Raw genomic sequence first — 22,859 nt, forward strand, 5'->3', positions numbered from 1 at the left:
TATCCCACATCCCACATGTATATACATGTTTAAAGTGTACGTGCCCTTCCCCCCTCCCCCGCCCGGCAACGCTGGGTACTTCTGCTGGTAACGAATAAAATAAAAACGAAGAAATAGGTGGAATTGGCTGAAATTCGCTCGGTGAATTCACGCGGTGTATTCGGTTCGGCTCGTTCACTCGGTTTAAAGAAAAAGCGATAATGTCGACATGTTGCTGTCTGTGTCATGTTGGGCGGTGTATGATACTCGTTGGCTGTTGGGCGGTGAATGATACTTGTTAGCTGTTGGGCGGTGTTGTGCGGTGATATGGTGTATTTTAAAAAATATATCTCTGCATTTTCCCGCGTTGGTGACACCGAGTCGTCTTCACGATCGTCTCATTCATTTTGGAATGGAAGTTTCCACGCAACGCATGAATTGTCACGATCCTCAAGAGGAATTTGTCTCGTAATCATCAAATGATAAATGGCAAGTAAATTATATTGTGGAAAATTAAAGATTTCAAATAAACCTATTTAAAGTGTATGCGCACATAACTAATAAAAAAAACGAAGAAATATCTCTCGGTAATTTCCTGAAACATATTTTACTTCCGGCTAATATGTTGAATGAAATAAAAACGAAGAAATATATGTCGGCATCATTGTTGACGTTTTTGTGACGACTATCATCAAACGAAATAGTAATATATCATAACGGAAAAGCAAAAGCGAATTTTTAATATATATCGACACATTGCCGGCGGTGTCATGTTGGGCGGTGTATGATACACCATGACGCGATTTTAAAAAATATATCTCTGCATTTTCCCGCGTGTGTGGATTGTTCTCAATTATTGCTGACACCGAGTCTAAAAGTAAAACCATCGATAAAAATGAAATCATATGGTGAGTTAGATTGGAGATAAAGGCGTGAGAGAGACTCAATGGCCTTGAAGTTACAGGCCTTTGAGAATTCATTTCGTTCTATAAACGGCAACTTTCATCGGATTTTCTTCCCGTTTTTTTTCAACCGAGTCTAAAACTATGTTAGCGACTGTGAAAAATGAAATGATTTATCGAATTTGATTTGAAATAAAACTGGGGGAGAGCAAGACACCACGGGCCTACAAAACAGGACTCAAAGCTATGCGAGTTAATAAAATGGTGGATATTTGTTTATAGCCACTCCCAGAATGGGTGGAGCTATGGGTGGAGCTACTCTGCAAACCGAGTAAGCCACACCCCGGACAGACACCCAACAGATAGACAGACAGACAGACAGACAGAATCATCTACGGCTATTATAATATAGATGCCTAACGAGGCTGGTGTGTCCAATATCCTCGGGGGAGAGAGAGAAAACATCCAAGTTCTTACCATCAAATTGTGCAATGTCTCTTCCTGCTCCTATGTTAGGCCCTCTTTAGAGCGTGTCATCATGTCCCGCACTCCCTCGGGCCAATCAAATTCCCCCAAATTTTTCCCTTTTTCCGGCTGAACTGGCAAGCGTGTGGATCCCCTCCTCCGGTGACCTCTCCTACACTGCTACATTTGGCTGCGACAGCTCTGCCCCTTACCGTGCGAGGGCTATCTGCCAAGTTGAGCAACCGAACCGAACATAGGCCCAAAAGTGTCCACAAGGGTGCGACCCACCATTAATCCTTCGGCCCCCTGTGAGGACCACAGCTCTACTAGCCCAAGCTGGCCAATGTGGTGAACACCTGCTGCCAACTCCGTCATTACCTCGGCCTCGGACCTGGGAGGCACGGTAACAGTGCGTGGCACCTCCAGCCACGTCCTCTGCACCTCCTCGTCATCCCCCAGTCCATCCAATTGCAGCCTCTCAGTACCCAACCACATCTGACCTCTTCCAAGGTCTAGTTGGCAGTCGTGTTCCACCAGGAAACACAATCCCAAAAGACCCTGGTCGCACACCTCAGCCACCCATACTACCACATTAACCTCCAGACTGCCCAACTCCATCCCTACAACCCCACGGTCCAATATTGGCGCCGGCGCCCCCGTAGCCATTTGAAGGCTGTGTCCTGCTAACCTATCAATTTTGTCCCAGCCTCCAACCCTCTGGTCTAACACACTCGGATTAATAATGGTGTCACTGGGCGCGTTGTCCACAACAGCTTCACAAAATTCCTTTAATTTTGCATCTAACCCTCCAATTACCCATGCCAATTTTTCCACATAAACTATTTCCACCAAAGAAGGGTGCTTCTCCACACACTTTCCAGCTGAGCATGGCCCCGTATGCTCAGCTCATTCTAGTTTCCCAAACAGCCTACAGTGGCCGGACCAGCCAAAGGCGGTGACCCTCTCCCCGGATCCTGTGGCGTTTCGGGAGGTCCTCTCCTCTCTGGGTTGTGAAGCCTGTTGGGAGGTTGGGGCCTAGGTGGTTCCTGACAATACCGCTGCAAGTATCCTCTTCTCCCACACCTAAAACAAGTGAACCCCAACCGGAGCACACGTTGCTCCCGGGCCAACCCGACAAAAATCGGGCCACCCTGATGGTGAACCCGGACCATACCACTGTGACTTCCCCACTGCAAATTTACCCCTTGTCAAATTTGACAGCTGCCTGCTGATCTTCCTTGGCATTCGGGTAATGCCCGAATCCTCCTGCTTCTCTTCCTAATCACATATCAAACACCTGACCACAGGTGACCTCTCTAGTGCGTGGTTCCACCTCCTTAAAAAGGTTAGTCTCTCCGCGCACTTAGCCGCTCGGTGCACCATGGCCGGGTCCTGCAACTCCACCAGAGTTCGGAACTCGGGGTCAGGAAGAGCCGCTACAAATTTTTCTATCGCTACCTTTTCCCACGCCTGTGCTGGTATGTCCTTATACGCAATCTTCACAGATTGGTAAATATCCTGAGCCAGCTCCTTCAGCATTTCACCAGGTTTTAATTTACGATGCAGCAGCTGCGCCCAGACCAGGTCGGACCTTTCACCCATCCCAAACCTGTGGTTCAAGGCATGCAGATGCCCTTACTGGTCAATATTCCCTCTGGGACCATGGTCTGTGGCTGCCCCCCCCCCCCCCCACAGTGTCGCTACCAGATTCCTTGTGCGTTCTAGCTCCCCCCAACTATTGAGCTGAGACACGCATTCAAATTGCATTAGGAAAGCTTCTAAACTCCCTGACCCATCAAAATGTACAAGGGGGATGGTTTTTCCCAAGGTTCTTCTCCCCGGCTCCTCCATGTCTGAATCCAGCCCGGGGCCAAAATACCCCCCCCCCCCCCCTCCCGCAACTGGGTATTCACTTTCAGAAGCCTCCTGTGCCCAAATGTGGCTCGTGCTGAGGTTTCCCTGGGACACTTTAAACTTGTCCTGAAGATGCTTAACGGACCGACTCACCTCGTCTCACAGACTCTGTTGGACTCAAGCAACCTCCCCCTTAATGGTGTTGTCCAAAGTACTCGGCCGCTCCTGTGACACTTTATCCACACTTTCCCCATTCCATTGTGGCTCCCACAGGCCTTTGCCAATAAACACCCACTCTTGTTCTGTTACATGGGACTCCAATTTCTTCACCTCTTCTGCCAATTCACCACCTTGGTGTTTTCAAAATTCCCCATGACAAAGCCGAATGCCTCAACTCTGTGTTTGCCTCAAAATCCTTAGTCCCAAACCCATCTCTCTCTGTTCCCACCTTTCCCAGTCGAACCCAACTGCTCCTGAACTCTGTGTCCTTCTCTCCTGACAAGGTGGAGGAGTTTTTGTCAAACCTCGACTCTGATTCTGCAACTGGACCAGACGGCATCAGCCCACGGGTCCTAAAATCCTGCTCTGCCGCTCTATCTCACCCTCTCTCTGTTCTTTTCACCCTATCTTTTGCTCAAGGTCATCTGCCAGCATCCTGGAAATCAGCTAACATTACCGCTTTCCACAAAAAAGGTGCAAAAACAGATCCTTGCAACTACAGACCAATCAGCCTGCTCCCAATTATCAGCAAAGTCATGGAATCCATCATTGCTTCGGATATGAAATCTTTCCTCTTCTCCAATGGCTTGATCTCTGATCATCAATTTGGTTTCAGACCAGGTCACTCTACTCTGGACATGCTGCTTCTGCTTTCTCAACAATGGATGGAGGTCCTCAATGCCAAACAGGAAATCAGAGCTGTCTCCCTTGACATATCACGTTCCTTCGATACGGTCTGGCACCCAGCTCTGCTCGTGGAATTCGTGGAACCTCTATTGCACTATAGGAACAACTAACTATACCTGCAGAAAAACCATGAACAAGTAAATATGCAAAGGAATATGAAGAATGCACTTTCTAATAGTTTTACATCATAGATGGTTGGTGCAAGGCATAAAATGGACATAGATGCTACAAAATGGTTTTCTTGTCTTTGAGGGTCTTGCCTTGTGTCGTCCATACGAAGAAATAGGTTGTGAAAGTGTTATTTTTCTGTTGTTTATCTCTTGCTTGAAATATTTTGTTTTTTCCCCCATTTAGAATGACTTTCTCTTTGTGGTTGGCCGAGTTGATGGCCTCATGCTAGTCGGGGGCCGCAGGCACAGTTGTGATGACGTCATTGCCACTGCATTGGCTGTGGAACCTGTGAAACTGGTGTATCGAGGAAGGTACATGAACTATTGAATTTCACATTCTTCTTTTTTACTGTCTTCTTTTACAAGTATCGATAAATACTCTGTTGTATGAATGTGTATGACACATCTATATAGATTTAAAAAAAAAAAAAAAAACACCTTTGGAGGCCATTTTTCCCCGCAAAGCGGGGGTTATACATATATATATATATATATATATATATATATATATATATATATATATATATATATATATATATATATATATATATATATATATATATATATATATATATATACACAGTGGAACCTTGACTTACGAGTGCCCCAACTTACGAGTTTTTCGAGATACGAGCCGTCGCTCGGGCGGTTTATTGCTTTGAGATGCGAGCCGAGATCCGAGTTACGAGCTTTCGCCACCCGGTCACGTGGTTATCTTGCCGTGCACGTACAGTACGTATCTCTGTCGTATAGCGCTGCATTTTTTTTTTCGCATTTTGGTTATTTCGAGTTCACGCCGCCAGGTGGGTTCTGGTCACGTGGTTATCTTGCCGTGCACGTACAGTACGTATCTCTGTCGTATAGCGCTGCATTTTTTTTTTCGCATTTTGGTTATTTCGAGTTCACGTCGCCAGGTGGGTTCTGGTCACGTGGTTATCTTGCCGTGCACGTACAGTACGTATCTCTGTCGTATAGCGCTGCATTTTTTTTTTTCGCATTTTGGTTATTTCGGAAAATTTCTTAGTTTTAACCATGGGGCCTAAGAAAGTGAGTGGCAAGTGCAGTGCTGAGAAGAAGAAGAGGATGATGTGCTTGGATATAAAACACGCAATCGTCGAAAAACATGAGCGAGGTGTCGAGGAGGACGTATATAACGGCAGAGGAGAAGAGCATGCCAGGCCACAACTTGTTCAGAATGCCGGCGATAGCTCGCCTTCTCTTTGTGGAAAACACGGTGAGATCCTTAACATCCAACAACTAATGGGACGCAAACGGGGCGCCCAGTTTAGCGGTACACACATTGATGAATCACCCTGCCTGTGATTCACCCATGCAGGTTATAGCTGGGTCGGGATTCAAACCCAGGCTGGACAGTTTAGACTTTAGAGTCAAGTGTGCGTACCTCCAGTCCAGGCCATCCTGCCAACTTGTATGCTGCATACAGGTGAAATATAAAGCGCGAGATATTTTTATATATACTGTATATTTAAAAAAAAATTGGTGTGGTTTTTGGCGGGCTGGAACGGATTAATAGCATTTCAATGCATTTCAATGGGGAAATTTGATTTGAGATACGAGCAATTTGAGTTACGAGCTCGGTCACGGAACGATTTAAACTCGTAAGTCAAGGTTCCACTGTATATATATATATATATATATATGTATAATGTGTATATATATAAATATATACTGTATACATGTGAAAAGCTCAACAGACTACCGAATGCAATTTGTGTACAAGCATGAACACCACAAACTAGAAAAGAAATTTCTCACTCACCTTGCAAAAAACTTCCAAAAACAGGTGTTTTTTTTTATTGTTTTTTTTTATACAGAGTCAAGGCTCGTGTAAGAGCTAACACATTACATACAAAGACATGCAGGGACCATAAAACATACAATAAATATGGTATACAGCAAATGAACACTTCTAGGAATTTCAGGAATGAAGTCGGAGATTGAAAGAGGTGGATTTGGTGTGTTTTAACCCTTTGAGTACGGGATTTTTTTTGATAATCCCAGGATCCCCAGCAACTGAAACAAATTTAAAAAAAATTCTCGAACCTCGATAAATTTGATAAAACGGGATTAATTTGGCATTTTGGTACGGGAATGCAACCATGTACTGACGATCTATTTATAGGTATAGTCGATGATGTAGTAACGTCATCCGTACACAAAACTTTTTCGCGGGTTGCGGCACTGGACGTCATCCGTACTCAAAGGGTTAACGGGGGAAGAAAAGATCAAGGTTTTGAATGGGGGAAGATAAGAGATGGTGGTGAACAGCTATTTTGAAGACCTGGAGGGAGGAGTGGGATTGAACAGAGTGTGGGAGTTTGTTCCAGAGGTGGGAGAAAAGAGGAATGAAAGGGTTAAGGTGAGCAGAGAGTCTTGATTTTGGCAGTTTCACCATAAGAGGGTTGCTGGCAGATCTTGTACGAAGAAATTGTGGAAATATTGGATTCCCCTTCTAATTAGTGGATTCGGCTGGTTCAGCCACACCTATTGCTGACAGTAGTTATACAGGGTGACCCAAAAAAACCTCCCACATTTCAAAGGTAAATGAAAAAAAAATGGTTAAAGATAATCAAGATTTTATTTGCACACATGAAACTTCATTCAATACAGTTTTTATTCATCATGTTTTAAAGATGACATCCTCCAAATGGTGGCCGTCATTTGTGAACTCCGTCATTGTCTATACACGCTTGGAGGCGATTTCTGAAGGCTGCCATGGCTCGACGGGTCATGTCGGGTGGAACAGCGGCTATCTCCTGCTGAATAGCAACCTTAAGGGCTTCAATAATTTGGGGTCGATGAGTATACACTCGTGATTTAAGGTAGCCCCACAGAAAAAAATCATAATGGGCGAGGTCAGGGGACCGGGCCGGCCACCCAACATCGCCACGCAACGAGATCACCCGATCCGGAAACATTTCCCTCAGCACTTGCAATGATCTTCGAGCTGTGTGTGCCGTAGCTCCATCTTGCTGAAACCACACATCGAGTTCTTCAAGCTCAAGGTGTTCGAGTTGTGGCCTTAGAAAGTTTTCGAGCATATCACTGTAACGGTCAGAAGTTACGGTAACAGTTACACCACCCTCTTCAAAGAAATAAGGACCCACGATGCCAACATCGGCAACAGCGCACCACACAGTCACTCGATCGGAGTGCAACGGTCTTTCGTGTCGCATGTGAGGGTTGTCTTCAGAGCAATAACGAAAATTTTGTTTGTTTACAGAGCCACTCAAATGAAAATGAGCTTCGTCACTGCACAAGAGAACAGCATCTTCCGGAACATGTTGCAGAATGTTCTCGCATAACTCCCTGCGGCTTATCCAGTCTCTCGCATTGAGTTCTTGCACAACCGTCATTTTGTATGGATGGAAGTGGAGGTCTTTGTGTAAGATTCTCCTTGCAGTTTCCCGGGATATCCCTACAGCTAAAGCATGCTTCCGCGCAGAACGTCTCGGAGACTGCACAACAGATCGCCTCAATGCTTCAATATTCTCAGGCGTACGAGCGCTCCTAGGTCGACCAGGTGATTTTCTTTTTAAAGCTGAGCCTGTTGCCCTGAAATTCTCAACCCACTGCAAGATGGTTTTCCGATCTGGAACGTTTTGGTTCCGTGGAATACTGAAACGTCTTCGAAAGGCCCTCTGCACGGTGTGCTCCCGACCACGCCATGTTGGCGACTGAGGACGGTTGGGGTTGGGCTACCAACAGACCCAAGCGCCGCCCCTCCCGCCTCACTACTGCCAGTGCTACAGCCTTTCGAAATGTGGGAGGTTTTTTGGGGTCACCCTGAATCAAGCACACAGCCATGCAATCTCCATAGACAAACATTGTCAGTAGTAGGGGCCGTACTGAAGAGCTCAGTGACTTTTGACGTAGTGATGTCATGGGATGCCACCTTTCCAACAAGTCAGTTCATCAAATTTCTGCCCTGCTAGAGCTGCCCCAGTCAACTGTAAGTGTTGGTGTTGTGAAGTGGAAACGTCTAGGAGCAACAACAGCTCAGCCGCGAAATGGTAGGCCACACATGCTCACAGAACGGGACCGTCAAGTGCTGAAGCGCGTAGCACGTAAAAATCATCTGTCCTCGGTTGCAACACTCATTACCGAGTTCCAAACTGCCTCTGGAAGCAACGTCAGCACAACAACTGTTCATCGGGAACTTCATGAAATGGGTTTCCATGGCTGAGCAGCTGCACACAAGCCTAACATCACCATGCGCAATGCCAAGCGTCAGCTGGAGTGGTGTATAGCTCGCCGACATTGGACTCTGGAGCTGTGGAAACGCATTCTCTGGAGTGATGAATCACGCTTCACCATGTGGCAGTCCGATGGACGAATCTGGGTTTGGCGGATGCCAGGAGAACGTTACCTGCCTGAATGCATAGTGCCAACTGTAAAGTTTGGTGGAGGAGGAATAATGGTCTGGGGCTGTTTTTCATGGTTCGGGCTAGGCCCCTTAATTCCAGTGAAGGGAAATCTTAACGCTACAGCATACAATGACATTCTAGATGATTGTGTGCTCACAACTTTTGGGCAACAGTTTGGGGAAGGCCCTTACCTGTTTCAGCATGACAATTCTCCGTGCACAAAAGTGAGGTCCATACAGAAATGGTTTATCTTGATCGGTGTCGAATGACTTGACTGGCCTGCACAGAGGCTGACCTCAACTCCATCGAACACCTTTGGGATGAATTGGAACACTGATTGTGCGAGCCAGGTCTAATCGCCCAACATCAGTGCCCGGCCTCACAAATGCTGTTGTGGCTGAATGGCAGCAAATATCCGCAGCAATGTTCCAACATTTAGTGGAAGGCCTTCCCAGAAGGGTGGAGGCTGTTGTAGCAGCAAAGGGGGTCCAACTCAATATTAATGCCCATTATTTTGGAATGAGATGTTCGATGTTCGGGTGTCCACATACTTTTGGTCATGTAGTGTATTATTCGAGAGTCATCAAGTCCATATGCTTCACCCATTGTTCTTGTAAGAAAGAAAGATGGGAAATTATGAATTTGCGTGCATTATTGTTCACTCGATGCCAAAACCCGTAAGGATGCCTATCCTCTACCAAGGATTGAAAAGGCATTGCAAGCCCTGAAAGGTGCAAGATACTTTTGGAGTCTGGATCTAGCCCATGGTTTTAATCAGTTACCAATTGCGGAAGAGGATATTGGGAAAGCTGCATTTCTTACAAGAACTGGAGGACTCCAGGAATACAACAGGATGCGGTTCGGGCTCTGCAATTCCCCAGCCACCTTCATGCGGGTCATGGACAGGGCGTTTGGTGATCTTAACTTCCAGTCACTTTTTGTTTACCTTGATGACATCCTCATCTTTGGTACTACATTCAAAGAAACACTGGGGAGACTAGAGACTGTCCTAACCCAATTGTCAAATCTCAATCTGAAAGTGAACCCGGCAACGTGTCAGATTTTCAAGACTAAGGTACATTACCTGGGGCATGTCATGACCAGCGAGGTACTAGTCCAAATGAGGAGAAGATCTCTGCTGTACAGGAGTGGCCCCGACCCAAGACGGAAAGGGAGCTTCACAGGATCCTCAGTCTGGCTGGTTATTATAGAAGATTTGTGCAGGGTTATGCACAAGTGGCCTCACCCCTACACAGCCTACTACAACAACAACAACAACAACAACATGCATTTTAAAGGCCATTTTCCCTGCTAGAGCGGGGGTTAGCCTTGCGGTCCCCATGACAATCTTCTCCATTTTGCCCTATTTTCTGCATCTCTCCTTGTTAACAGCCTACTACAGAAGTCAGAAAAGGCCAAAGGAGCTGGGAAGAGGTGTAGCAGGCATGGACTGTCACTGAACATTGAAGAAAGTTGGACCCAAGCATGTGAAGACTCCTTTCGTACCCTCAAACTGATGCTAATTTCACCACCCACCTTAGGTTACCCAGACTTCAACCTCCCTTTCATACTAGAGACGGATGCCAGCTTCCATAGCCTTGGGTCTGTATTATCACAGGCGCAAGGGAAGAGGAAGGTGGTCATTGCTTACGCCAGTAGGAGTCTCAAGCCTAACGAGCGGAATATGATCCACCACACGGTAACCCGGGTTGCCTCTTGATTTTTAGTAATTTTACATAATTAATTAATCTATTTTAGGGGGAGTGTAACCCGGGTTCGTGTGATAGGAAAATCCTTTGTTCGTGACAAAGGATTTTCCTATCACACGAACCCGGGTTACACTCCCCCTAAAATAGATTAATTAATGATGTAAAATGATTAAAAATCACGGGGCAACCCGGGTTACTGCGTGGTGGATCATATGGAGAATTATTCAAGCATGAAACTCGACTGCCAGCTTTGAGATAGGCGATCTCCCAAAAATTCAGGGACATACTAATTGGTGCAGAGTTTGATGTATTCGCAGACAATAACCCTCTCAGTTACTTACAGACTACAGCTAAGCTTGGAGCCAGGGAAACAAGACGGGCAGCGGAACTCTCTCAATTCAAGTTCACGATAGAGTCCAGACCGGGAAAGAGCAATGGAAATGCTGATGCCCTCAGTCGGAAGACTGAACATGGAGGAGAACCTATGTATGGCAGATTGGAGGGGATATCAGCTGATCATGTTGCTGAACCTCAAACATGGGAAGGAATCTGCACCCCACCACCCCCTGAAGTCTGTACGAGGATTCTTCAAAGCATCACAGAGGTCTTGATTCATGAAATCCACACCAGATCTGCAAGGACAGAACAAAAAAATGATTTATCCTTTGCTGTCTATTACAAAAGAAGACCTCAAACAACTTCAGCTTGCTGACAGACATCAGCAGACTACACTTTTACTGGAGGACCAAACACCTCCCCAACCCGACGCTACCTCATGAAAGAGTCGAAGCAGACATGTAAACTGTTGAGGTGGTGGGTGGTTTGTGTGCAGCCACCCCACCCGGCTGCTGGTTGCATCATTTTTCTGTCGGCGCTTATGCCGCTGATGCAATGCCTCTCTATAACCAGTTATCTGATTCTCATTTTGCCGACCTCGGAAGGATGACAGGCTGAGTCAACCCCACCTGGCATTAATTCAACGGGATTCAAACTCAAGACCTTTAGATCCCAAGCCCACCGCCCTAACCATTAGGCCAACACCAGGTGATAACTGTTGATGGGAGAGAGTTAAAACAACTGATCCTTCCCTGAACAGCCTCAAGGTTCAGGTGCTGGAAGCAATGCACGACCAGGCGGGTCATCAGGCATCGGATAACACAACTGCTCTGGCAAGAAAGTGATGCTACTGGCCAGGAATGGCTCTTGATATTGTTAATTATTGTCAGAACTGCGAACGCTGTACTTGGTCCAAAGTAGGGAAACGACTTCACCCCTCCATGGGATCTCTGATAGCCGCTAGGCCATTAGTTGTGCTTGCTATGGATTTCACCGTCCTTGACCCGAACAGCAATGGGACGGAACATGTTCTTGTACTTAGATGTTTTCACTAAATTTATGCAAACAATTCTCACTCATGATCAAAAGGCTTCAACCGTAATCCATGTTCTTGTGCAAGATTGGTTCATTCGTGTTGGTGTCCCACGTAGGATACATAGTGACCAAGGGCTCAATTTCGAAAGCAAGATCATTCAAGAGCTATGTAAGGTGTATGGTATGACCAAGAGCCGCACCACTCCATATCACCACGAGGGTAATGTGCAGTGCGAGCGGTTTAACCGCACCCTTCATGATCGACTGCGCACACTGCCTCCCGAGAAGGAACAAAAGTGGCCTGAGTACCTACCGGAGTTAGTGTATGCATACAACAGTACCCTTCATTCACCACAGGATATTACCCGCACTAACTCTTCTTTGGGGGAGACCCCGTCCTACCCGTCGACCACCTGTTTGGAATTGACAAGCATTCCGAAGGGGATGGCCTCGTAGAGGATGGATTGCCGAGCATCACACAAGGCTCAATCATGCCTTTGAAATGACATCACAGAACACAGAAAAAGAAGTGCTATGAGGAAAGTCACTCCATGACCGCGGGGCTACTGATGTGCACAAGTATTCCTCAGGAATAGGAATATAAGGGGTCGAAGCAAAATACAAAATGTCTGGGATTCTACACCGCACAAAGTGGTCAAGCGCTTTAACGCGGGTGGTCACACATGTCATTGAACCTGCAAATGGAGACCAACCCCAAAAGACAGTTAACAGAAGGGAGTTTCTTGATGCCAAAAGTCTTGTGGAAGACATGGAACCAAGCAGCACGATCCCTGGTATAGCTGAACCTGAAGCAGCAGATGGTGATGGCTCAACTGCTGATGAGTCAGATAGCGATGTTGAATTCTGCATGTGTGTCTGTCTGTCTGCCTGTCCACAGCATAACTACCCGATGATATCATCTGATCTTGATGAAACTTGGGTGAGAGGTTGATATCATGATCTAGTTGAGTCCTGCCTAGAGTGGGCGTATTGCGCCCATTGTGGGCGGAGCCACGCCCAAAAAATATATATTTTAAGGGGGTAATTGAGTTCAAGCTACATCTTCTCCGAGGGGTTTGGTGGAATCTGACAGGGTTTTCGGTATTTGGTTAGGCCAATGTCATGTGTCTAGCCCCACGGAGCTCGATTTTTCATTTTCACCCCAAGGTCAAGGTCACAAGGTCACGAAATTTAGAAAAGTCGATTTTTGATGGTTTTATAACATTGTTCGCTTCCTGATAGGGTGAAATGTCATACATGATCTTATATTATCGCTTACATCATGAAATACAAGTTTTCCAACAAATTTCAGAATCTTCGACCTTTGACCTTTGAAAGTCACAAAGGTCAAATTTTCAAAGTTGTCGGAATCGAACCGAATTTTCGGTATTGTGTAGCTAACTTGTCTCATAACTGATTATGGTCCCGATTTGATGCATCAATCGTCGATGATTATGACGATCATGACGATCGACTTGATAGTCCATCCTTTGTCATTGAATACCGCTCGCTCGTGAACCATCGTCGTCTCCTGACTTGTCAATTTTGCAGTTGTTAAGCAAACCATAAGTGTTTGATACATATGGTTGATGAGACATCAACTTTCAAGCAGGGAAGTCTGTGACAGTGCAGTTTTTACTGCTGCACTACGCCAATTATAGCACCAGTTCGTTTCCCCCCTCAACTTGGAGCAGTCCATTTTCCCCTTTTCCCCCCTGACACAAAGTGGAATGGGAGAGTCCACCAGAAGAACTGGTTAACTTGGTTGTGTGCCGATTCTCTTCAGAGAACACATGGTGAACTTTTGCAGAGCAGACCGTGTACAACCTGTAACTCGAGTTTTGGGACATGTGGCGGCGCTTTGCAAAGTACTTGACCACGCCCAGTTCGTGAAGCTTGACGAGGGCGGCACTTTGCAAACTACATGACCACGCCCAGTTCGTTAAGCTTGACGAGGGCGGCGCTTTGCAAAGTACTTGACCACGCCCAGTTTGTGAAGTTTGACAAGGGCGGCGCTTTGCAAAGTACTTGACCACGCCCAGTTCGTGAAGTTTGACGAGGGCGGCGCTTTGCAAAGTACTTGACCACGCCCAGTTCGTGAAGTTTGACGAGGGCGGCGCTTTGCAAAGTACTTGACCACGCCCAGTTCATGAAGATTGACGAGGGCGACGCTTTGCAAAGTACTTGACCACGCCCAGTTCTTGAAGTTTGACGAGGGCGGCGCTTTGCAAAGTACTTGACCACGCCCAGTTCGTGAAGCTTGACGATGGTGGCGCATTGCAAAGTACTTGATCACGTGTTTATTTCTAATTTGTTTGTTCCTCATCTTTATAGGATAGCTGTGTTTCCAGTGTCGGTACTGAGAGATGATCGCATTGTGGTGGTTGCTGAGCAGCGACCAGAAGCATCAGAAGATGACTGCTTCCAGTGGATGAGCAGAGTTTTGCAGGTAAGGCCCTTGCAAAACCACATGAAGAGCCATTGATTTTCTGCAATTGCAAAAAAATGGACGAAAATCACGGAATGTGTAACCTTAAACGGAAAACTCAATCTGAAACTGAAAAAAACGTAGTGTAGTAAATTGCAGAAAAAATCTAAATTGAGTCAAATTACAAATATGTTATTCACTGAATTGTCTGATTTTTTTTGTGTGCTGTTGTCTGTAGACTTAATCTTCACTGTAATTATGAAAAGTAGTGAAACTAAATACACGGCAATCCCATGCACAAAGTGATACCATGTACAGCCATAGCGGAAGCACAGCCAAATACGCTCATGTCAATTGCAGCTGCTTCGTTTGATCATTGTTCTGAATCTTGATCTTAACTGTTGTTTCTGGTACTAAATACTGAATAAAATTCTGTCTAACAATATCTAGGGAGCCCAGTCAAAATAAAATTTGAAATGAAAGTTTGTGTGCAAGAGACGAGATGGAAGGGAAGTGGTGTGAGAATGGTGAAGGGTAGGCAGGGACAGAAATACAAGTTTATGTGGCAAGGGTGCCCGGAGGGCGTGAATGGTGTTGGTGTCCTGTTTTCTGAGGAGTTTGTAGACAGTGTGGTGAGTGTGATGAGAGTGAGTGATAGGTTGATGATGGTGAAAAAGATGATTGGAAAGGTGATTGGTGAACGTCATCTCGGGATATGCTCCGCAGGTTGGTCGAAGCGATGGAGAGAAGGACAAGTTCTGGTGTGCGATAGAGAAGCTGATGGAAAACGTGAAAGATGAGGAAGTTGTTGTGGTAGGAGGAGACCTAAATGGACATGTGGGAAGGAGTATGGATGGTTTTGACGGAGTTCATGGGGGTTACGGATATGGTGTGAGAAATGGAGAAGGTGAAAGGATTTTGGAGTTTGCTGATGGAGCTGATTTGTTGATTTGTAATACTCAGTTCCAGAAAGAGGATAATAAGCTTGTTACATACACGTCAGGTGGGTCGACGCCAACCGTTGACTACCTGATGGTGCGTAGGCGAGATAGGGGGCACTTCTGGGACACAAAGGTGATCCCGGGGGAGGAGGCTGTTTCACAGCACCACTTGGTTGTCTGCGACATAAGGGTGAAAGGTGCGAGGAGAGCTCGGCGGGTGAAGTACCAACCGAGAATGAAGGTGTGGAGGTTGAAAGAGGTGACAGTAAGGGAGGCATTAAAAGAGAGGCTGAGTAGGGTAGAGGATGATGTGGTTGAGCTTGAAAGTGGTTGGATGTCAATGAAACCTAGTCTGTTGGGAGCCGTTGGTGAGGTATGTGGATGGACAAAAGGACCACCGAGGCACTCGGAAACATGGTGGTGTGATGATGAAGTTGGAAAGAGGATTGACGAGAAGAGGAAGAAGTTCAAGGAGTGGCAGAAGGCGAAGGGTACGGGAGCAGAAACAGCAGAGCATGAAAGTTATAAGGCAGCCAGGAAGGCTGCAAAGAAAGAGGTAGCAAAGGCGCAGGAGGCATGTAGAAAAATGTTCGGAGAACGCTTGGATTCGGAAGAGGGTCAGAAAGCAGTATTCAGGATTGCAAAGCAGATAGCAAAAGAGAGGTGTGATGTGATGGGGGTGAGTTGCTTGAAGGATGAAGTGGGACAAATCGTTGTCAACCCAGATGGAATTAAAGGAAGATGGAAAAGATATATGGAAATGCTGTTGAATACAGAGAATGAATGGTATCGCAACATAGAGAGTAACCCAGTTTTAGGACCGGCAGAGAAGATAACTGAGAAGGAAGTTGAGGAAGCGATAAAAGCAACGAAGGGTAGAAAAGCGGGAGGGCCGACGGGAGTTGTGGGAGATATGTTGAAGGCAGCAGGAAGTTGGGGTGTGAAGAGAATGACAGATTTTTTTTTTTTTTTTTTTTTTTTGTATACAAGATCGAGGCTCGTGAAAGAGCGAACATTAATCACACAGAAAGACAAACCGACACATAAAACATATAACATAGGGAGTGGTAGACAAGATGGGGAGAGAGGGGGAAGGACACAAACACAACATTTGAGAGCAGGGACCGAGAGACATGGAGACATCGAGAGATCTGAGAGAGGGCGAGGGCTTTGGGGGGGGGGGGGTGTGGGAAGGGGGCAGTGGGAGAGGTATAAAACATATGGACACTGCCAGGACTTCCAGGAAAGAAGTTGGAATTTCAAACAAGGTGGATCTGGGGTGAATTAGCGGGGGTAGAAAAGATCAAGGTTTTGGATGGGGGAAGATAAGAGATGGTGGTGAACAGCTGTTTTAAAGACCTGGAGGGAGGAGTGGGATTGAAGGGAGTGAGGGAGTTTGTTCCAGAGGCGGGAGAAAAGAGGAATGAAAGAGTGAAGGTGAGCGGAGAGCCGAGATTTCGGCAGTTTAACCATCAGAGGGTTGCTGGCAGATCTTGTGCGACCTGTAGGAATATTTGGGGGACAGAGCACAGAGAGAGCTGGGGGTGCAAGGCCGGAGAGGAGTCGGTAGAAGACAGAAAGACCACCTACCTGCCTGCGGTGAGTGAGTGAAAGGCCCTCAGAGATAGCTTCATCGCGGGAGATTCCAATAATTCTGAAAGCTTTGGTTTCAACAGCGTGAAGCCGAGCTAGGTGTGAGGCAGGAGCACCGGCCCATAGGGGAGAACAGCATTCCATTGAGCTGCGGATGAAAGCCTTGTATGTGGTGAGGAGCTCAGGTGTGCCGAGGAAGGACTTCGCACGACGGAGGATGCCCAGTCGGCGACTGGCTTTGGAGGCCAGCTTGGAAATGTGGTTTTCCCAAGAAAGATCATGGCAGATAGTGAGACCCAAAATCTTGAGCGACAGAACTTCTTGGAGAGGATTGTTGAGAAAGTAGATGGGAGGGTTGTCCAGTCGATCTTTTCGGAGAGACATAGTAAGAGTGTGAGATTTGTCAGGATTGAAAGACATGTTCCACTTGTTTGACCAGTCTGTGATTTTGTCCAGGTCTTCAGAGAGTGAGGAGGCAGCAGACTGCCGATCTGAGGGAAGAGGAATGGAGCGGCAGAGAGTGGAGTCATCAGCAAAGAGATAGAGAGGATTTTCGAGAGAGTCAGAGAGATCATTGATGAAGACCAGAAAAAGCACGGGGCCCAGAACACTGCCTTGGGGAACTCCAGCCTGAACAGGAAGAGGAGATGAGAGAAACCCATTCAGGGCCACACGTTGACGACGACTAGAGAGGAAGTCCGCCAGCCATGCGTGGAGATTTCCATGGATACCAAAGGAGGAGAGTTTGGTGAGCAGAGCGGGGTGCCAGACCGTGTCGAAGGCACGTGATATGTCGAGGGAGACAGCTCTAATTTCCTGTTTGGCATTGAGGACCTCCATCCATTGTTGAGACAGCAGAAGCAGCATGTCCAGAGTAGAGTGACCTGGTCTGAAACCAAATTGATGATCAGAGATCAAGCCATTGGAGAAGAGGAAAGATTTCATATCAGAAGCAATGATGGATTCCATGACTTTGCTGATAATTGGGAGAAGGCTGATTGGTCTGTAGTTGCTAGGATCTGTTTTTGCACCTTTTTTGTGCAAAGCGGTGATGTTGGCTGATTTCCAAGCAGATGGCAGTTGACCTTGAGCAAAAGAGAGGGTGAAGAGAACAGAGAGAGGGTGAGATAGAGCAGCAGAGCAGGATTTTAGGACCCGTGGGCTGATGCCGTCGGGTCCAGTTGCAGAATCAGAGTCGAGGGTTGACAGAAACTTTTCCACCTTGTCAGGAGGAAAGGACACGGAGTCCAGGAGCAGCAGGGTACGACTGGGTATGGTGGGTACAGAGAGGGATGGGTTTGGGACACAAGATTTAGAGGCAAACACAGAGTTGAGGCATTCAGCTTTTTCACGTGCGGAGTCAGCTGTGTAGCCGTTTGAGGTAAGGGAGGGGATGGAGGGGGAACAAACACCAGAAACGGATTTGACCAGACGCCACCAGGATTTGGAAGAGGGAGACAGATAAGAGAGTTCGGTGTTGAGAACGGAGAGATATTGTTTCCTGGCTCTCCTGAGGGTGGACACACACTTGTTTCGGGCTTTGTGAAAGGAAATGAGATTTCCTTCCGTTGGATTTGCTTTCCAGGAGACGAAGGCAAGTTGTTTCTGGGCAACAGCCTCACCACAAGATTCCGTGTACCATGGACGGGAGGATGGGTATGACAACTGAAGACGAGATGGGATAAATCTGTGCATGAGAGAGAGCAATTTACTTTGGAAGAATTCCCAGGATGAGTTGATGTCAGAGGTGGTAGAGATGGGAGACCAGTCCAGATGATTGATGGCTGCTTGAAGACCGTGCCAGTTGGCCTGAGTGAAATGCCAGACTCGTCGACGCTGAGCAGGCTCCCTGAGGATGGTCAGAGAGATGTCCACTTTAACAAGGACATGATCAGATGATCCGATCGGAGCAGAAGAAGAGCAGCAGACATTTTCAGGGAAGTTAGTCATAACCAAGTCCAGAAGAGAAGATGTTCCGTTGACTGAGATCCGGGTCGGGAAATTGACAGATTGTGTCAGTCCCAGTGAGTCGCAGAAGTCCTTTGCTGAGGAGCCATGGCTGGTGAGAGAGGTACCCACACCCAGCCAACTGGCATGATGACAGTTGAAATCACCACATATGAGGAAGAGAGAGTTGGGATGAGTAGATAGAAGTTGGTCCATATCATCAGACAGCGAGATGTAGATGGAGTCATCACTGTTTGGTGGACGGTACAACACAAATATGAACAAGAGGTGGGAGCGAAGGGGAAGCCGTAGCCAGAGGTATTCCTGGGGGTGAGGTGGAGAGAGTGCAGTGCAGGGCGAGTGAGGAAGAGAGTTTTTGATAAAGATAGCAACCCCGCCTCCAGGACGAGGCTCAGGTCTATCATACCGGAGGAGGGAGTAGCCCGGGAGAGATACTATGGAATCAGAGACATCATAAAGGAGGAAAGTTTCTGTTAAGCAGATCACGTCTGGTTTGACAGAAGCAACCTGTATGGAGAGATCAGTTAAGTTTGAACGAAGGCCCCGGATGTTTGAGGTCCATACCGTTAATGAAGAGGAAGGGGGAGCATCAGATACCGAACAGGGGGGAGGAGGGGTAGGGTAAGATGTGGAAGAGGTGGAAGAGGTAGGGAGAGCTGTTGAAGGTGTGTCAGAGATTTCAGAATAGCTCGGAGAAAGGGAAGGATGGGGCGGACAAAAGGTTTGATGGTGATTGGGTGAGCCACAATGAGGTGTTATTTGAGGAGGGGGAAGAGCGAGGCAGAAGGTTGGGGGAGATGGAGGTGAGAGTTTGAAGGGGGAAGAAGCGGGGAGGACGCTTTGAGGAGGGGGAGTGAGAGGGGGGAAATTGAGAAGCAATGAGGGTGGGGAGATTTGAAGGGGAGGGGTGTGGGGGGAGTTTGGGAGGGAAGGGACAATGGGAGGGATTTGAAAGGGATCGGATATGGGGGAGATTTGGAGGGGAGGGGTGAGGCAGGAGTCTAGGAGGGGAGGGGCGAGGGGGCGTCTTGGCGGGGAGGGGTGAGGGGGTAGTTTAGGAGGGAGGGGGCAAGGGGGGAGATTTGAAAGGGATGGGTGATGGGGAAGATTTGGAGGGGAGGGGTGATGGGGAAGATTTGGAGGGGAGGGGTTATGGGGAAGATTTGGAGGGGAGGGGTGAGATTGGATTTTTGAAAGTGTACGATTTATGGGAAACGAACATTTATTGCAAAATGAGTTTCTTGTGACCTTCGAGTTAAAAATACGTTTGAGGACGCTGGATGGAGGATGGAGTGCAGGAGAGTTTAGGGAATGTAGAAAAAAGGCACTATAGGAGATGGATATTTTTTTTGGGATGAATTGATTTGGTGAGCAAGTCGAAAGCAGCCTTTTAAAGAAGAAGAAGAAAAAGGTGTTATAAAATATGACGGAATACATAACTTGAGGGGAAAGTGTAAACATTGAAGGTTAATGAGTGAAAACTATCTGGGGAAATGGGGGAGAAACACGTGGTCGAAGAACGAACGAACGAATAAGAATGAATAAACGAATGAGAACAGAGAAGGGAATTTTTTTTTTTTTTTTTTTTTTTTTTTTTTTTGAGTTGAGATTTACACAAGGAAGTAGGCTATGGGTGAAAAGTCTGGGAATACAGAGAACGAAAGTTATTGGATCACAAACGACGGACCACTGAGAGAAAAACAAAGCCTCAAGGTTGTACAGTGCACACTGTACAAGGCCTTGCTCGCGACACGGCAAACAGACGATCAATTTATGAAAGATAAACACCGAGAAACAACCAAAGTTGCACACAATAACTTCACACACCGAAAGATAAATACAGTTTCGACAAAATACAATTTGTGAACAGACTTAACTTAACTGTAATCTGTAATCTGGTGGTGAAAGAAGGCCGCATTCCAGTGGATTGGGAACTGAGTACCCTCGTCCCTCTATACAAGTGGAAAGGTGACCCTCTGGAGTGTGGCTCGTACCGAGCGATAAAGTTATTGGAGCATGGAATGAAGGCATTGGAAAGGGTGTTGGAGAGGAGGATAAGGAAGAAAGTGAAGATCGACGAAATGCAGTTTGGATTTATGCTGGAAGAGGAACGACAGACGTGCTCTTTATTGTGAGGCAGTTGCAGGAGAAGTACATGGAGAAGAGGAAGAAGTTGTTTCATGGGTTTGTTGATCTGGAGAAAGCATTCGATAGGGTTCCACGCAAAGTATTGACATGGGCATTGAGGAAGTTAGGAGTGGAGGAATGGTTGATCAGAGTAGTGATGGCAATGTACAAAAGAGCACGCACAGCTGTAAGGACGAAGGACGGGAACAGTGGTGAGTTTTAGGTGAACGTGGGAGTGCATCAGGGGTCGGTACTAAGTCCACTACTATTTGTAGCTGTGATGGAGGTGCTGGCTCAGAACGTAAAGGAGGGTTTACCGTGGGAGTTGTATGCAGATGATCTGGTGTTGATTGCGGAAAGTATGGATGGACTGAAGGAAAAGATGAACAAGTGGAAGGAATGTATGGAGACAAAAGGTCTGAAGGTGAATATCGGAAAGACGAAGGTGATGGCAAGTGGTAAAGCATGTGGTGAGGTGGAAAGAACTGGGAAGTGGCCCTGTGCTGTGTGTAGGAAGGGTGTCGGAGTGAACTCCATTCAATGTACAATGTGCGCTGAGTGGGTTCATCAAAAATGTAGTGGTCTGAGAGGGTCATTAACCAGTGTGGCAGCTACATTCAAATGTAAGGTGTGCACAGAGGGAGCTGCAGATGGAGGAAATGTTGAGTTGGATCTTGGAGACTTCATGAAGCTGGAAGGTGTGAAAACATTTTGCTACCTAGGAGACATGCTGAATGGAGAAGGTGGATCAGACTCGGCAACGGTTGCTAGAGTGAGATGTGCATGGAAGAAGTTTCGGGAACTGAGTGGCGTGCTGATGATGAGGGGAGTGTCGTTGAAGCTGAAGGGAAAGGTGTATGCTGCATGTGTGAGAAGTGTTATGATTTATGGGAGCGAGACATGGGTAATGAACGTAGAGCAGCAACGATGGTTGGAAAGGGTGGAAATGCGAATGGTTCGACGGATGTGCGGAGTATCGTTGAGAGAGAGGAAGACAAATGATGAATTGCGAAAGATGATAGGAATAGAGCCTGTGATTGATGCTGTGAAGAGGAACAGGTTGAGATGGTTTGGTCATGTGTTGAGGAAGGACGAAAGTGTCTGGTTGAGAAGAGTGATGGAAATGAATGTAGAAGGAAGTAGAGGACGGGGAACACTGAGAAAGACTTGGCTAAAGATGGTGGAAGAAGAAATGCGGGCAAGGGGGTTAACAAGGAGAGACGCAGAAAATAGGGCAAAATGGAGAAGATTGTCATGGGGACCGCAAGGCTAACCCCCGCTCTAGTAGGGAAAATGGCCTTTAAAATGCATGTTGTTGTTGTTGTATGAAAGTTACCCGACTTTGTTCACAATTCGGTGAAAATAATTCCTGAAATTTGATTGCAGGAAAAAGCAAAATGCCAGACATCACGTGTTCATGCATGCAACGTCGGAGAATCTTTACTTCTTACATTGAAAAATAGTCAATATTACAGATGAGATTGCGAATATAATGATAAAACTAGAGCATTGTGACTGTGTCACCAATATGCCTCCGCGTAGTCCCTGCCCGTGACAATGGGTAGATGCCCTCGCTCACTGTCCTAAAAACAAAGAAGTTTGATTTAAATCCAATCAGCTGTTCTCAAGTATCACATTTTTACCACAGGACAGGTTTCACATCGATCAGTGAAGCGGTTTTGGAGAAGGGATTTGAAATTTTTTTGGCTTTCAAGCTAATATGGTTGCCAAACTATGTGACTTATGACATCAAAAATGTACAATTCATATGTTTGAGTAGGGGATCACTTTTGTGAAGTTTCGTGTTGATCAGGTCAGGTTTGTTTTTCTATCCAAGATGACTGCCAAACCACGTGACATCATTTTCATCATTCATTTTCATTTCCTTTTTCATCATTTTTAAACTATATGCAGCAATGGTGTTAGATGACATTTGTAAAGTTTCGCATCAATCGGGTAAACAGTTTCTGAGATATAATTATTTAATATTGTCCTTCAATCCAATATGTCTGCCAAACCATGTGACTGATGACGTTTTCTTGATCATCTTTTAATCGC

General features: G+C 46.5%; 1 protein-coding gene across 1 annotated transcript in view; it reads left to right on the forward strand.

Annotated features, from left to right (window-relative positions):
* Positions 1 to 22,859, forward strand: part of LOC137430925 (disco-interacting protein 2 homolog C) — a gene marked incomplete in the record, with an annotated part of 587,612 nt that overhangs the window by 370,144 nt on the left and 194,609 nt on the right. The window contains 2 exon segments of the mRNA XM_078782629.1: positions 4,461 to 4,588; positions 14,079 to 14,193. Of these exon segments, the coding sequence (XP_078638755.1) occupies positions 4,461 to 4,588; positions 14,079 to 14,193 (243 nt within the window).

The sequence above is a fragment of the Myxine glutinosa genome, chromosome 7, assembly GCF_964187855.1.
Source record: "Myxine glutinosa chromosome 7, kmMyxGlut1.1, whole genome shotgun sequence".
NCBI classification, from domain to species: domain Eukaryota; kingdom Metazoa; phylum Chordata; class Myxini; order Myxiniformes; family Myxinidae; genus Myxine; species Myxine glutinosa.